The sequence below is a fragment of the Nannospalax galili genome, unplaced genomic scaffold (assembly GCF_000622305.1).
Source record: "Nannospalax galili isolate Female #2095 unplaced genomic scaffold, S.galili_v1.0 scaffold777, whole genome shotgun sequence".
NCBI lineage: Eukaryota > Metazoa > Chordata > Mammalia > Rodentia > Spalacidae > Nannospalax > Nannospalax galili.
The window spans coordinates 3,466,747-3,483,067 of NW_008341810.1; the positions used below are offsets into that span (position 1 = coordinate 3,466,747).

The 16,321-nt window shown below is 46.4% G+C and overlaps 1 protein-coding gene across 2 annotated transcripts in view; it reads right to left on the reverse strand.

The window, feature by feature from the left end:
* Ccdc149 (coiled-coil domain containing 149) overlaps window positions 1-16,321 on the reverse strand; it is a 114,482-nt gene that overhangs the window by 34,654 nt on the left and 63,507 nt on the right. For both annotated transcript variants that reach the window (XM_008837330.3, XM_029565538.1), the window contains exon 4: window positions 13,794-13,901. In XM_008837330.3, coding sequence (XP_008835552.1) covers window positions 13,794-13,901 — 108 coding nt within the window. The remainder of the gene's footprint in view (window positions 1-13,793; window positions 13,902-16,321) is intronic.

Consider the following 16,321-nt stretch of genomic DNA (forward strand, 5'->3'; position numbering starts at 1 on the left):
CAGGCTGACTTTTTCCATGCTGAAAAGTCTATCTAAAAGACTCCCAAATTGCATAACTCTTATCTGTAGGGAGAAAAGAAGTCCTTCACTGGTGAATAGGAGATGTGAAGGAGAAGTAAAGGCAAGAGTAATTAGCATTACAAGTTCTAGACAGTGAACTAGAAAAAAGTCAGAACAGGGCAATTTTCAAATGTTCATATGAAAGTCCTTTGGAGTTTCTTGACAAGGGCTTCCAAAAGCATCCCTCTATTGGGTTCTTCCTCATTTTTCTTTTGTCTTCCAAGGCTGGATTAGTTTGCTGGGAAGAGTGGCTGGATATTCAGGTGCGGGTTCAGTGACCCTGCTTGGCCTTCCTTTAGTGAATGAGCACAACTGTCAACAAGCCCAATTATGACTATGTTTAGCGATCAGGCTCAGCCAAAGTCATGATGATGGTAGTTATTTCATGCAGAAGGGGCAGCTGTACAGCATCATCATATTAAAAGGACCTGCAATTTAAAAAGATTTGGTGCTAGGAGCCACATATGAGGGAGAACATATGTCGTTTGTTTTTCTAAGTCTGTGTTACTTCACTTAGTATAACAGTTTATAGATCCATCCATTTACCTGAAAATTTCATTATTTTATCATTCTTTACTGCTGAATAGAACTCTACTGTGTAAACATACCACTGTAAATATACCACATTTTTGTTAACCACTAATCAGTAGAGGGACACTTAGGTTGCTTCCATCTCTTAGCTAGAGGCAATTCTGCAGCAGCAAACATGGATGCGGACCTGGAGTTGCAGGTGATTGTGAGCCACTTGATGTGTGTGCTGGGAACAAAACTCAGGTCCTCTGGAAGAACAGGAAGTGCTCTTAATTGCTGACCCAGGTTTCCAGACTCTGAGGTAATTCTTCAGATGACGTTCCCTCTTCCCAAGTGACTCAAGGTTCTGTCAGGTTGACAATAAAAACTAACCAGGACAACGTCCATGTAAAACCCCTTTTTAAGAACTGGACAGATCACATGATAATTGTTTTTCTGTGCCTCCCCCCGCCCCCATAGCATAACATAATGTCTTATGGATTTCATCCATTGTGAAGACTAAATACTATTCCGTTGCATACGTATACCACATCTTCTTTATCCAGTCCACTGATGGACCCTTAGGTTGATGGCATACTGTGATAGTAGTGAAATGATGAACATGGGAGTCAGGCATCTTTTTCATACGCTGACCTCATTCCCTTGGATATAGAACCAGTAGTGCGACTACTATGTTTTGATGCACATATGTATTATATGTATTTATTTTTATGTTGCATGCGTATGCCACATCTTCTTTATCCAGTCCACTGATGGACCCTTAGGTTGATGGCGTACTGTGATAGTAGTGAAATGATGAACATGGGAGTCAGGCATCTTTTTCATACGCTGACCTCATTCCCTTGGATATAGAACCAGTAGTGCGACTACTATGTTTTGATGCACATATGTATTATATGTATTTATTTTTATTTTATGTGTATGAGTGTTTTGCCTTCATGTGTAAGTGCACCCATGCTGTACAATGCCTGCAGAGATCAGAAGAGGGTGTTGGATCCCCTGGAACTATAGTTAGTGATGGTTGTTAGTTGCTATATGGGATCTGGGAACTGAACTCGGGTCCTGTGCAAGAGCAGCCAGTGTTCTTAACCAGTGAGCCATCTCTCCAGCCCCTTATTTATATTTCTGAAGCATTATCCTCATGGATGTACTAATTCACACTCCCACTGACAGTGTGCAAGGGGTCCCCTGGTGATGGGTCCACTTGTGCTGATATGCTGCTTAGAAGTGCAAGAAGGAAGGCTACCATGTGCCTTGTGCAGAAAATTAATTTATTAAATCAGCCTCCTCCTGGTCTAGGTTAAAGAATGGGTGAACTCATTAGCACAATGCTGATAAATTAACTACCCATATTAAATAACGTGATATTGGACGGAAGCAAACAGAAAACACCACTGTGATGACTGCTGACACAGTCGCTGTGGTAGAACCTGGCAGGAGCCTCCCAGCTCCCCCAGGACCAGTGGACCAGTGCTGGCAAACTCAGCAGCCTTGCAGCAACCTCATGTGGCACATCAACAACAGAAGTGGTTAATTCACACAAAAGCTGGAATGTGAAACATCTTTCATGTCACTCAGCTCCTGGGGCAGGACAAGACCCTAATAGCACATCCCCAGAGACACACAGAAAAACCAGGACATAGCACCTGTCAAACTCTAGGAGCTGGCTCAGGAGAGCACAAGCCCTTGGCAGGAGGCCACAGGAGGTCCAGGATGTATCTTGAAAGTCAGGGCCTTTTCCTCATGTGTGACATGTGAGACAGACAGCCTGAACTTGACATAAGGAAACCCCACTGTGCCTTTCCAGTCACAGCCAGCTTCACTGAACTCTTCATTTAGGGTCACACAATTATATTTGCTTAATGCCAATTAATTATTACACATACTCATTGAGGCCTGACTCCATAGAGGAGAACCATCTTCAAACTGGATGCTGGCTAAGTGTCAGGTAACACTTTAGTAATCATTTGTGTCTAATGTGCACACAATATCGCTCTCACATGGCAGGGCTGTACTGCTGAAACACTTAAAAGTGAGACTCAGGTTGACTGTTAATTGGATCTTAAATTCAAGTTCAGTCAGCAGAAGGGACCTAAGGAGGTCTCTGCCATGGTTATGCAGAGCCCAGGGACAGCCAGCCTGTCTTCAAGAACAGCTCATGAGCTCTGGGGTCACATGCCTAGGACTTCCCACTCTGACTCCCCACAAATGAGACTGAACTTCTCTGGCCCTCCACATCTCCCTGGTGAGAGTACAGCATGAAAAGAGTGGAGGTGTGGTCAGGAGCATTGGGATAGATGGCACACAGACGTGTCTGGAGAAGAGGAGGAGGGATGGAGAGAGGGAAGTCATTCCAAAAATTGAGCAATTTCCACCACTACTATGAAAAGTGACTGTGTCTATGTATGTGCATCTATTACATTTATTCAGCCACCTATATAAAGTCATACTGATTATAATTACCAATAATGCTATACTTTGGGAGGATGCATAGAACAGTACACCCTGGACTGTTTATGCCACTTAAAGACCATCCAGGTGATCTGAGCATCCCCCATGCTGACTGAGCCCTAGCTCTGAAGAAGCTATGGCGGCTCTTCTTTCATACTTAGCTCTACCCCAAAACAGAGAAAGTAGGTGATTAGCTAACATCAGCCACTCTCACAATGACTGTCATCATCAGCATCATTGTCACTGTCATCATTATCAATATCATCACCACCATCATCATTATTTATCACCATCACTACCTCCAACATTGTCACCATTATCATTATCATCTCATCTTCATCATCACTGTCACCATCACCATCATCATCACTGCCATCATCATCATCACCACCACCATCATCATCACTGCCATCATCATCATCACCACCACCATCATCATCATTGCCATCATAATTATCACCACCACCATCATCATCACTACCACCATCATCATCACTGCCATCATCATCATCACCACCACCATCATCATCATTGCCATAATTATCACCACCACCATCATCATCACTACAACCATCATCATCATTGCCATCATAATAATCACCACCGCCATCATTATCACCACCACCATCATCACCACCACCATCATCATCACCACCATCATCACCATCATCATCACCATCATTGCCACCACCTACACCAACACCATCATCACCACCACCACCATCATCATCACCACCATCACCACCATCATCATCACCATCACCGTCACCATGGTCACCACTGTCACCATCTCCACCACCATCATCACCATCACCACCACCACCATCATCATCATCATCATCACCATCACCACCATCATCACCACCATCACCATCATTGTCACAATCACCACCATCATCACCATCATCACTGTCATCACCACCACCATCATCACCATCATCACCACTATCACCATCATTGTCACAATCACCACCATCATCACCATCATCATCACTATCATCACCACCACCATCATCACCACCACCACCATCATCACCACCACCATCATCATCACCACCACCATCATCATCACCACCACCATCATCATCACTACCACCATCATCATCATCTTTGTTCCTCATCTTCATCTATGCAGGGATCCCAAAAACTTCATTAGGGAAATCCTCTGTCTTCAGAGCTGGATGAAGCTGAGATTGTGATTCAGGCTTATTGAAGAGCATGAGGATGTGGCTTTCCATCATGAGAAATGCCAAGAAGCACTGCTCCCCACACTTAACACCCTCAAACAAGCTATCACAATGCCACAGCCAGCCACCTGGAAAAATGGACCAAGGCCTTGGGAACCACCTACTCTGCTACCAAGAGATACTGCTGTTTGCTGATGCAGAGCAAAAACAAACATGTTTCTGGGTGAATTGTGGGCATGAGTCCTTGGCTGGTACGTGAGGACCAGGTGCAGATCAGATATGCTGAGGGACACAGAACCAAACAGTGAAGCAGGAAAACTCCAGCCCTTCCCTAGCTGCCCAGGCCCTGCAGGCTCTGCCCCCCGTGCAATCTCTCTAGCCCTTGAGACACAGTCACCTGCTCTTTCTTTGACCTCTTCTCAGGCTCCCCGTCTCATGGCACTCAGTGCTCACTAGCACTCTGCTTTCACTCACCCAGATCCATTCTATACAATGGACACTGAGAGGCGGCCAGGAGTGGGAGCTGCTATTACCTGGGTGTTGTCTGTGTTTAGATCCTGTTCTGCTAATCCTAGCTCTGTACCCTGGGCAAATTATCTAACCTTGTAAAGGCATGTGTGACTTTTGGATTTAAAAAAAAAAAAAAAAGGATAGATGCAACCTTGTAGATACCCCAGTTCTAGCTCTATGAAAAAGAGTCTGTCACTTAAAACAAGATGGTGAGGTTTCTGCATCCCTCCTGGGGCTTGAGAGACTGTCACATGCACTCTGGTGTGTGTATCAATTAACAAGCTCCCTACTTGGGCTGAGTAGGCAATTTCTCCTGCCCTGGGATGGTTCAGAGATCTCACTGGGGCTGGGAAGTTCTGGCAGGACCCTCCCCACCCACCCCGACCCTATCTTGAGCTGTCTGTGTCTGTGCTTCAACCGTACTGCCTGCTCTCCTCGTCTTCATCACACTATGGTCATGTTAACCCATGGGCCTTTGCATTTCCTCTGCCCCTGGCATGACCAGTCTCAGAACTGCCCACAGTGGTTCCTTTCATTTCATTCAGGGCTCAGATAAGAGGCTTCCTAGATACCTCCGCAGCAGCCATTCTTCCCCAGGTCCCCTGCCTCCAGCTGCCATGCCTCCCTGCATACCTGAGGTGGAACCCACAGCAACAGGAGCCTAGTGGTCACTGCCCACAGTGTCAGGCTCAGCACATGGCAGTTTCCAGGTGCTTCTCAGATCAAGAATGCCCTCTGCCACGTTACTCAGTCAAGAAGCACACCTTGGTGTCCCCTTCTTAAAGAGAGGCAGGCTCAGGCTGGGCCCAGGTCTCTTTGACCCAGTGCAAGCTTAAGGGCTATCCAGGATGACCCTGCATCTAGCTGGTCATGATGGTGTCCAGACATGTGGAAGCAGACTGAGAGATGCAAAGTGACTGACTTAAGTTGCAAGTCTTTGGAATGGTTAGTATGGGGTTGGGCCTGGCTGTCAAGGGCTCTGGCCTGTGCTGTCTCACCATTCTGCATGTCTCCTGCACAGTCACAGCACAGGGGCTCCTACAGAACTGCTCTGGGCTAGAATGTCACCCTCAAAACACCTCATGCTCAGGCTAGCCTCAGGACCTTTGCACCTTACCCCCAGCGATCTGCCCTCCTTCCTCCAGGTCTCTGTTCCCTGGGCATATGAGTACAGGCCTTCCCCAAGCACTGTGCCAGCCCGCCTCTTCTTCTGCTTAGTTCCTAACATCCCTGACCTGCCCAGACTGTGTCCCATCCAATACACCCTCCAACTCTCAGACTCTCAATATGCACCTCCAAAGAATGGAGCGCCAATCACAGCCACGGGCACACAGTAGTGAAACTCACTATCCCAGAATCTGTTTGCTTGCTGTCTGTAAGAACAGACAGAAGACAAGTTTCATGTGAGCAGGGACTGGTTGACTTGGTTTCTAGTTCCATCCCCAGAGTACATGTGTGGAATGAATCAAACCCAACCAATCCCTAGCTGCCAATCACAGCCACGGGCACACAGTAGTAAACTCACTATCCCAGAATCTGTTTGCTTGCTGTCTGTAAGAACAGAGAGAAGACAAGTTTCATGTGAGCAGGGACTGGTTGACTTGGTTTCTAGCTCCATCCCCAGAGTACATGTGTGGAATGAATCAAACCCAACCAATCCCTAGCAGGTAAGGACTACTATTGACACTGTATAGAAGAGAATGATGGTAACTCAGAGATGTCAAGCAGCTGGTTGGAGATCACACAGCTAGGAAGACCTCAAACTACTGACAGTTCAGCTCACATTGCTCTCAGCACCATAGTCTTTATAGCACCCCTACTAGAGGTTTCAAAGATGCTTTGGACTTCTTTTCATCTTACTGTGGATAGTGTGCTAAAATAAGTTCTGATATCTTTTAGCCAGGTCTGTGCTGTGACTTTGACATGTGATCTATAGGATGAGTAAAATAAGCCACGCTGCCGTGATCACATGGTCACGCTCAGAGCAATACTAGCACATGGAGTATTAAGGATCATGATCACTCACCTTCATGGCAGTTCTAAGTCATTATCTTCTGGGATGGGAATGTGACTCAGCTGGTAGACTGACTGCCCAGCAGGCATGAAGCCCAGGGTTCCATCCCTAGCGAGGCATAAAACCAAGTGAGATGGCCCATATCTATAATCCCAGTGTTCAGGCCATGGAGGCAGGAAGATCAGCATTCCAAGTCATCCTTGGGCTACATGCCAGCCAGCCTGAGCTACATGAGACCCTGTCTCAAAAATTCTGTTATGCTACAAGTGAGCACCTCTCAACAGCGCATCCCCTTCTGGAGGTTACTCCAATAGGACCTCCTTCTGAAGCACTTAGGGGAACATTTTGATTATGCAGAGCTCCCCCACAGCTCTTATCCAAGGCCAGGACAGACGGCCACAGCTGAGTACGCTTTCCTTTTCTAATAAACAATGTAGACTTTAATTAGCCACCTGCACACTCATTGGTCTGTCTTTATTGGCTGGTGGCTTTGACTTCATTGGTTTGCTGAATTCATCCAAACCTGCCCCACCAAGCGGCAACCGAGATCCTTTTGTAGAAGGACTCTGTGGTTTTATGGGGCCAACACCAGATCAAACAGGCATTTAGGGCTCCCAGTTGGTGAGGGCAAAACCCGTGTTTCTCCAGTGTCACAGCAGTTAGATTTAAACTTGCCAGTATGCTAAAAGCATGAGTTTTCTCGTCTTTGCCCATTGTGCTATGTAAAGGATCCACTGCTTATCAAGTGTCATGCTCCCTAAAGTGAAGCAAAATGAAAGATTATACACAAGGAAGCCATCTCCACTGTCACTGTCCCAGAGGGCTTGAGGGTGTCTGCCATAGGCAGGACTTAACAGGTGCTCCCTTCAGAGAGTGCATGGCACATAGGAGCTTCCAGAAGCTCTGTGCAAAGCAATGATGCCGCCTTCTGGCCACGTCTGGGTAGTGATGAGGAGGGTTGAGTTTGGTGGGTCACCTGCCAAGTGGCAGGCCTATCTCTCACTGAGAGCATGGTTTCCACTGGGGCACACCATGGTCCCTAGAAGCAGTGGGTTCACAGGAGGGAAATTTGCAATGCCTTTCTGGTATGAGGGGATTCTCAGGCAACATGGGCCTATGGCATGCTAAAGATAGCAGTATCCTCCCACGCTGAGAGCTGCATGGTGAGCAAGGCTGCACATGCATTCCCTCATTAAATCTCCTCACCCTGTTTTCTTGTCTTCCTACACTAAGCACTGTCTGATGGCTTTTATGTGTTTTATTTTCCGTCTGTCTCCCCAATCAGCATTTAAGCTCCAGACTGGAACCCATGTGTTTCTCAGTCCCTCATGCAGCCTGCGCTGCTAGAACATGAATCAGCACATAGTAAGTCCCCAGGTGTGTGTTGGTCAAGACAAGAAGCCTAGCCACCACCATTATTGGCAATGTACTGATGAGGACACTGAGGTCTTGGGAGAGGCACACAGTGATGGGCTGGGCAGGAACACACACTTGGGTCTGGGCATGTTCAAAGCCCGGGCCCTGAGCCAGCTCCACGTACGCCACTTAGCAGGCTCTTCTGAGGAGGCAAAATTCCAAGTTCACGACTTTGCTTTGGTGGCCTGATGTTTGTCACGATATCAGTCCTTATGCCAAGAAGGCTGGCCAAATGCCACAAGCCCGGCCTCCTCTGTCAGAGAGCTAGTGCCTGCTCCTCTCTTGAGACTCAGATGACCTTTGCTAGAGTTGGTTCTTAGACCCTTAAATTTCCAGAGACCTCCTTCTTCCAGGTCCCCATCCCTTACCCTGCTCTGCATTCCACATCCAGGAGAAGGCAGGAGAGCCCAGGGGTTTGAAGGTCATTCAGAGCATGCTTAGTACAGGTGGGGGTCTTTCCACATAATTGGATTTTTTCCTACACAGTTGAACACGAGAGTGCTGTACCACCCAGAGTCTGGAAAAGGATTTCCCAGGGTGACTTGTAGGACCAAGAGTCCTCCCTCCTCAAAGTCTTAATTAACCTTTAAAAAACTGAAATTTTTAATCCCAACACTGGGGAGGTTGAGACAAGAAATCCCTGGACTTGCTGGCCAGACAGTCAACAAACTCCAGGTTCAGTGAGAGACCATATCTCAAAAAATTTAAGTGGGAAGTAATTGAAGAAAACACCTGATGTACATGATACACATGCATAAGCACAGGCATGTACCTGCATGAACATATGCCTAAACAACACATGCACCTGCATATATGCATATGCATATACACACATACACAAAAAAAACTGAAAATTTGAGGAAGGGATAGCTCCTGGTAAGTTTCCCCTGTCACATTTCTTACCTGGGTTGGGGATTGGTGCTCATCTGGGAGCACCCGCCCCCCAATTCCTGAGCACTAGCCAGAGATGGTAGGTAGTAAAAGGTCCTAGGGTCCCCCATGTCATAACACCATCACCCTCAGCCTGTGTGAGAGCTAAGCTGTCATAGCCGTGGTAGCTGCAAACCTTCTAGAAGCCATTTGGAAATGTTTTATGGTATGTAGGGTGCAGAGGCTCTAGCTGAACAAATGGAACAATCAGTCTCCTCAAAAATATCTGAGGCAGGTCATTCCCTGCACCCAGTTCTCAAGTGTAGTTAACACCCACAGTCACTTCCCTTACCATGGCAAAGGGTCACCATTAAAATGGTGACCCAGAGATAAAGCTTCCCATGGTCACAGCATTCAACAAACACTGTCCTTGGACCATACCTGCCTCCAAGCAGCAAACACCCAGCTATGAAGTTTGCTGAGTGGAAGTGGACTGTCCCCAAGCACAGCTGACCCAAGTGTCCTCTGGCCACCACAGCTTGTCTTCTGCCCCCACAGCTGGCAGGCCTTCTAGAGGGCTGGCAATGTGTTTGTCCCTTGTTGAAAGACTGTTTTTCTAGCTCTGTTTTCTAGATTTCTGAGCTCCTCACAGCACATGGTGAACTGTGATGCTGGAGTGGAGGCACTGTGTTCGGCTCTCTCTTCCTCCTTTTTGAACCCCTGTGTCACACCCCATGTTGCCAGGCTGGCCTTGAACTTAAAATCCTCTGGCCTGGGCCTCTGGAGTTAGGCATGAGCCATCATGCTGGTCCCTTTGCTGTTGTTTTGGTTCCCTTTTTCCTTCACTTCATTCATTCACACATTCATTTAATGCATTCCATTCTTTCATGACAGATTTACTATAAATTAGGTCACCACATTGGGAGCTAAGGATCCCAGGCTACAGCACAGGGCAAGCACTCATCTTCTAGCCCTGAGGCTAGAGAGCCATACAAGTGGCAGTGTGAGGGGCACAGCAGGGCACAATGGGTATGCAGAGGAACTGAGAGCTGGCACAAGCCACATCTAATCCACGACCTGATCTAGCAGGAATGGGAAGAAGAGTCCAGGGGAAGAAGGTTCCAGAGCACAGGTACAATGCAAAGATCCCAGGCACAGGGCACCATGGCAGTGGGACTGGAACCAAGCTATGGCTAGAGAAACCAGTGGGGGTGAGATTGCAGAGGCCTGGATCGCCGTGACAAGGACAAGGAGGTGCATCTGGAGGGTGACAGAAAAATCTGGCATGATGAATGAAAACAAGAACTTAAAAAAGAACACCCACCCACACCCACCCACACCCACACCCACACCCACACACACTCAGGCTATAAAGGCTTAACCATTCTCTACCTACAGCCCTGGCCACCTTCGAGCAGAGGCCTCAAGCTCAAGAGGCCCAGCACCACTGGGAATGAGCAATCTAGCCTTCATGTTAGAGCCTGGAGGTGGGCCGGGAGGAGGGTGGCCATGACTCACAGGGGCCTGAAAATAACTCCAGGGACTGAGCCAGCTCTAAAACATCAGTTACTGCCTTGGCCTTGTTTTTTTAAGGGGAGAAGCCAGAAATAGAGTGGGGGGTCTGGTGAATAAGATAATAAATACCCTCCGGCACCTTTTGGTGACAGATTACCTCCCAGGTCATGAATGAGTCACCAAATCTTAAACCTCAGGTGAGAGAACAAAGTTGACAAATGTGTCCAGCTACTAGAATATGGAGCGGCACTTGACACATCAGCAAGCTCTGGGTTTTACTGAGAGGCCCTGACTCAAAGATGTGGTGGACAGTGATGGAGGAAGATTTCCAGTATCAACCTCCGCATGCACACATGTGCACCTACATGCACATATGCCACAAACATACACAGAGAAGAATTTTTTTAAAAAGGCAAAAGATCAAAGGGCCCAAGTGATAAGGCAGGAAGAAAGGTGAGGTCAGGCATAGCTCAGAATAACAAAAGGAAGTAGGGAGGGAACACATTCATTAAAAAGAACCATGCATCCAAAAAATCACACCTTCAAAATGCTTCAGTGGGACTGTGGCGTCTTCAAAATTCAATTCATATTTTCAAATTTTTGTAAAATTTATTTATTTTTATTTTATGTGCATAAATTTTTATTTTATGTAAATTTTTATTTTATGTGTATGTGCCTGCATATATATAAGTGTACCCATGTCATTCAGTACCTGTGGAGAACAGAAGAGGGTATTTGATTTCCTGGAACTGAAGTTAGGGATGGTTGTTAGCCACCATGTGGGTGCCTGGATTCAAACCCAGGTCCTCTGCAAAAGCAGTCAGTGTTCTTAACTGCTGAGCCATCTCTCCAGTCCCCACTTCGTATGTTTATGAGATTAAAGAAAACAACGTTTTCATTAGAAATTACATTTCATTAGAAAACCTGCTAATGCCTTGCTGTTATTTTTGGAGGGTGACCAAGAAGAGTTGACCTTTGACCTCTCTGACCTAGTACCTAGGTAACAGGCTTGAATGATGCATAGTGTGCAATACATCAGTCACATGCAGCCCTGCTGAGTTTGCAGGGTGCTAAGGAGACCCTTTCCTGAGCATTCTTACCCCTATTTCATGACCAAGAATACAGCCTAATTTTTCAAGTTTATGTCAAATACAGAGGTTTATTTTTTTTTTACAGTAGTATAATGGAGAACAAGACAGCCCGTTTAAAAATGTTCATGTGTTCATGTATTTGTTTATTTACTTGCACGTGTATATATCTGTGTGAGTGCATGCACACACATGTATGTTGGTGTGCATGCCACTGTGTATGCATGGAAGACCAAAGGTAGAGGCCAGAAGAGGGCATCAGGTGTCCTCCTCCATCCCTTGTGGCAAGGTCTCTCCCTGAACCTGGACTCGGTTTTCTTTGCTAAGCTGGAAGTTATCAAACCCCAAAGATCTTCCTGTCTCTGCCTGTCTTGCTGGAATCTAAACTCTGGTCCTCATAATTTGGCAGCAAGCACTCCCAACTGCTTAGTCAATTCTTCAGGCCCTATTTTCCATTATGTAACAAAACACCAGTGGCTGGGTACTTTATATAGTAAAGAGGTTTGCTTGGCTCAGAGTTTTGGAGGTCCCCTGATGAGGCCTTCATGGCTGTAGCACATTACAGTGGGTACCATCGTGCTAAGAATGTGGAAGAGGACTCAGTGGCATATGCAGAAGGTGTCAGCTGACAAGGAAGCAAGACGGCAGAGAGGTGACCCCCATCTTACAATAACTCATAATGACTGACTCTTTGGGGAACAACCAGAAATCAATTTACTTCAGGAGACTGACAGTAATCCCTTCATGAGGGTGGTCATGACCAGTCTGCTAGACCCCATGACTTAAAGGTTCTGACCCCTTTCAAGAAATACTGTTACACTGGGGACTGTGATGGTTGACTTGACTGCCATCTTGACAGGCTCTAGAATGACCATAGAAACAAATCTCTGGGTGTGGCTGTGAGGGAGTTTCTAGATGAGGGTAATGAGGCGGGAAAACCCATCCTAAATGTAGTGGAGCACCAGCGCTCACCGCCGTCTACTTCCTGACTATGGCACAGTCACTGTCTGATCTTCCCACCATGATGGACAGCATCCCTGGGACTGGGAGTCAAAACAAAGCCACCCTTCCTTAAGTTGCCTTTGTCTGATATTTTGTTACAGCACCAAGAAAAGTAACTAACACAGAGACTAAATTTCTAGTGCATGAACCAGGGGGTGGGGGAGGCATAGTGAATCCACACCAGCTTCCCATCCAGCAATAGGCACTGTCTCTGATCCTCATTGTGGAAGGGTTCTCTCTGGCAATTGTGGAAGGGTCTCCCAGGCAGCTCTAAGCATTTTTTTTAAAGACTGTTCATCTTTCAAAATGGTGCATTCCAATAATCAACAACTCCACACAAACATGAAAGCCACCATTTTTGTCAAGGAATTTGGTAACATCTAGAAAACATCTCCCAAGAAAGTGACCCTGAACACAGAGACAACACAGTTCTCAAAATCTAACACCCTTTCTGTTGCAAAGGCCGCCTCTGGCAAGGGGCTGAAAATAAATCTCTCTCCATGAAACAGGAAATGATTTTGGGGGACAGAATTAAACTTCAGTAGTTTTTCTTCCTTTTTTCAATCGTGCTTTTGTTTGCAGCTTCAGCTGGGAGAGAGCAAGTGCATACATTTAGTTTGGAGTTTATGAGTTCATATTTTATAATTAACGTTGCCAACAGGGGAGTTTGATTAATACCAAGCAGTGGATTTTGAGCAATGTTCCATACAAATTGCCAAATTTAGCAATAAAATAAATTGGTTATGTGAACATAATTAGTAGGACGACTACTTAAAATTCAAAACTGAATGTGAATAATTCCAAATCATCTGAGCCACAAATTCATTATTTGTGTAGAAGGGGAAAGTAGAGCATTTGGGTTTTATTTTGCTTTCAACCACATGTTATCCACCACCAAGCTGAACATAATGAAAGTTCTAGGAAGGGTTGGGACAATATTTTAGAGCAACCCAGAACCGTGCACATACACGCACACGTGAGCACACAAAGGGGAAGTACTCAAGATTAAAAATGCTAAACTGTGAATTTTCATTGCAAATGTAAAAATCTATAGGAAAGTTTTCAGCCGGCGCTGCAGTACCTTTGTGTTACACAAACTCTAGCGTGCACTCCCTCGGCAGAGCTTTTTCCCCTCATTGTTCACGGTACCTTATTGTCACCCTGGACTTCGCCAAGCCTCTGCTGAAGTTCTTTAATTTCTTCTCCCAGATGTTTATTTCGGTCCTGAGACTCTCTCAAGAGTTGTGCAAGATTAGCCTGAAAATACCAACATACCATAGCAGCAGTCAGAAGGGAAGCATGGATAAATGGAAGCTTTCCTGGCCTGAGAGCAACTGTAAGGCTGTAAGGCTGCAAGGCAGCCATGCTGTGACAGCTAAAGGATCGGGGAATGAGGCAGACAGTGAGCCTCGGTTTGGGGATGTTCTTTGTTTCCAGAACTGCTCACAAGGGCACACAAACAAGCTACAGAGGAGTCAATCAAATTTAATTATTTCATAAATTGCATTAGAGTTCATCTCTAAAATGTCCATTTTGGGGACTGTGGAGATGACTCAGTGGGTAAAAGCACTTGCTGTTCAAGCATGAGGATCTGAGTTCAAATCCCAGCACTTCATAAAAAGCCAGGTATGGCTGTGTGCACAGATGTAACACCAGTACCATGGGGACCAGAATCAGGATCATTGGGGCTCACTGCCACCAGCCTAACTCCAGATTCAGTGAGAGACCATGTCTTGAGGAAATAAAGCAGAAAGTGATAGAGCAGGGTACCTGATGTTCTCCTCTGGCCTCTACGTCTGCATGGGCACACACACATGTACAAACACATCCCCAACACATGTAATAAAATGCCCACTTTGAAAATGGATAGAGTTCAGTTCTCCTGTAGAAAATGGTTCGTTATCATGGTTACATAATTGCTCCCCCTCCTTTAAATGTGTCTTGTTAAATGAGCTTTTCTTTGCTACCTCAATGCCTAGAATTTGTATGAATAATTGTGTATTTGCACATGTGTGCAGGTCTGCATACATGTGTGTGCACAGGCATGTGGAGGCCAAAGGTTGATGTCAGGTCTTCTTCAATTGCTCTCCACCTTACTTTTCTTTTCTTTGAAGCAGGGTCTCTCATTAAACTGGAAGGTCACGAATTCCACTAGACTGGCTGGCCAGCAAGCCCCAGTGATCTTTGTGTTTCTGACCCCTCAACACCAAGATTACAGGTGTATGATGCTGCGTGTGCTTTTATACAGAGTTGAGGATCATACTCAGGTCCTCATTCTTTTCCTGCAAGCACTTTACCACTTGAGCCATCTCCCCAACCTGAATGTCCAGAATTTTTATTGCAATTCTAGAAGGCAGCCATTTCCAATATCAGGGTCCAGTCATGACTCTTCAGTTTTCTGGACTGACTCCCACTTCCTCATTCCCTTACTCTGGTTCATGTGGTACCAGAGACCCAGGTCCATTGCTTTCCATAGCAACCTGCAGGATGCCACCCCATCTCCTGCCCTGCTCCTGTACCGACAAGCTTCCCCTCCTGCAAGCTTTGCCTTCTGCCTAGACCCAGGGTCTGCTCTGTGGATGAATCATCTGGCCAGCCAGCTCCATTCATCCGCCCAGAGCAGCCCTGCTGACACTTCCTATCCAGCTCCCCCACATTCCTGACCCTCACCCAGCTTCATGCCTCCATCTACTCGGCCTTCAGTTTGCTCTTCCAGCTCATCCCCTCTTCTACAGAAAGCTGTCCTTATTTTGCTAACCATTACTTGTTCTGATTCTCACCTCTCTGATCACGCTTTCATCTACCTTTGGCAAAGACATGACCAGCAAGTTAAAAAGTGACGGTCACATGGGGCTTGTGTATGGGCAAGTGTCTAGAAGCCTCAGGATGAGGGTAAAAGAAGGAGGGAAGGTGGGGAGCAAGCGAGTGTCAGAAGCTGGTGTCTGCCCAGGAATCACTCCAAGAGGCATGCAGAGAGATTAGTCTCCCGATTCCTTCATGTTGAAGCTGTGGAAATCCAAATCAGAAATATAAACAGATAGCCCACCTTTAGTGGCTACATCTCCAAAGACTTCAATGCCAAATTAATACTTTGGGGAATAAGTATATTGGGTAGAAAAAGGGAGCAAGAGACATACTATGAAGAAGAGACTGTCACTTGTCTCTGACCCCCTTCATCCTGCCTCCACAGCCCATTGGGATGGCCTTCTGTGTTTACCTCCAAAGTCTCCCAACCTTCATGCTGACCTCTTCTGTCCCACACACCTGGCCTGATCCTATGTCAGTGCCTGCACCCTGAGTCAGCTCTCTCAGGCTTTTGCATAGAGGTCACCATCCCCACAGGCCCCTGGACTACTGATTTGACACAGCCAGCCTCCTCTTCGCTTCTGTGCCTTTTGTCCGAGGCTCAGGCCACCCTCTAACATACCATATAATTTACTTCATGGTGTATCGCTTACTCTTTACTTCCTGCCTCCCTCTCCTTGCAAAAGCATAAGTTCCATGAAGGGCAAGGAACTTGGTTCTCTCTCCTCCTCTCTGCCAAGCTCCTGGCAGATGCTCCCTAACACAGCGAAAAACAGAAGATGAGGGGCCTGGCTGAGGGTTCTGGTCTCAGCCTCAGGAGGGATCTGCAATCCCAGCAAAAAGCACTGAAACCAGCCTCAACTGGGATAGCC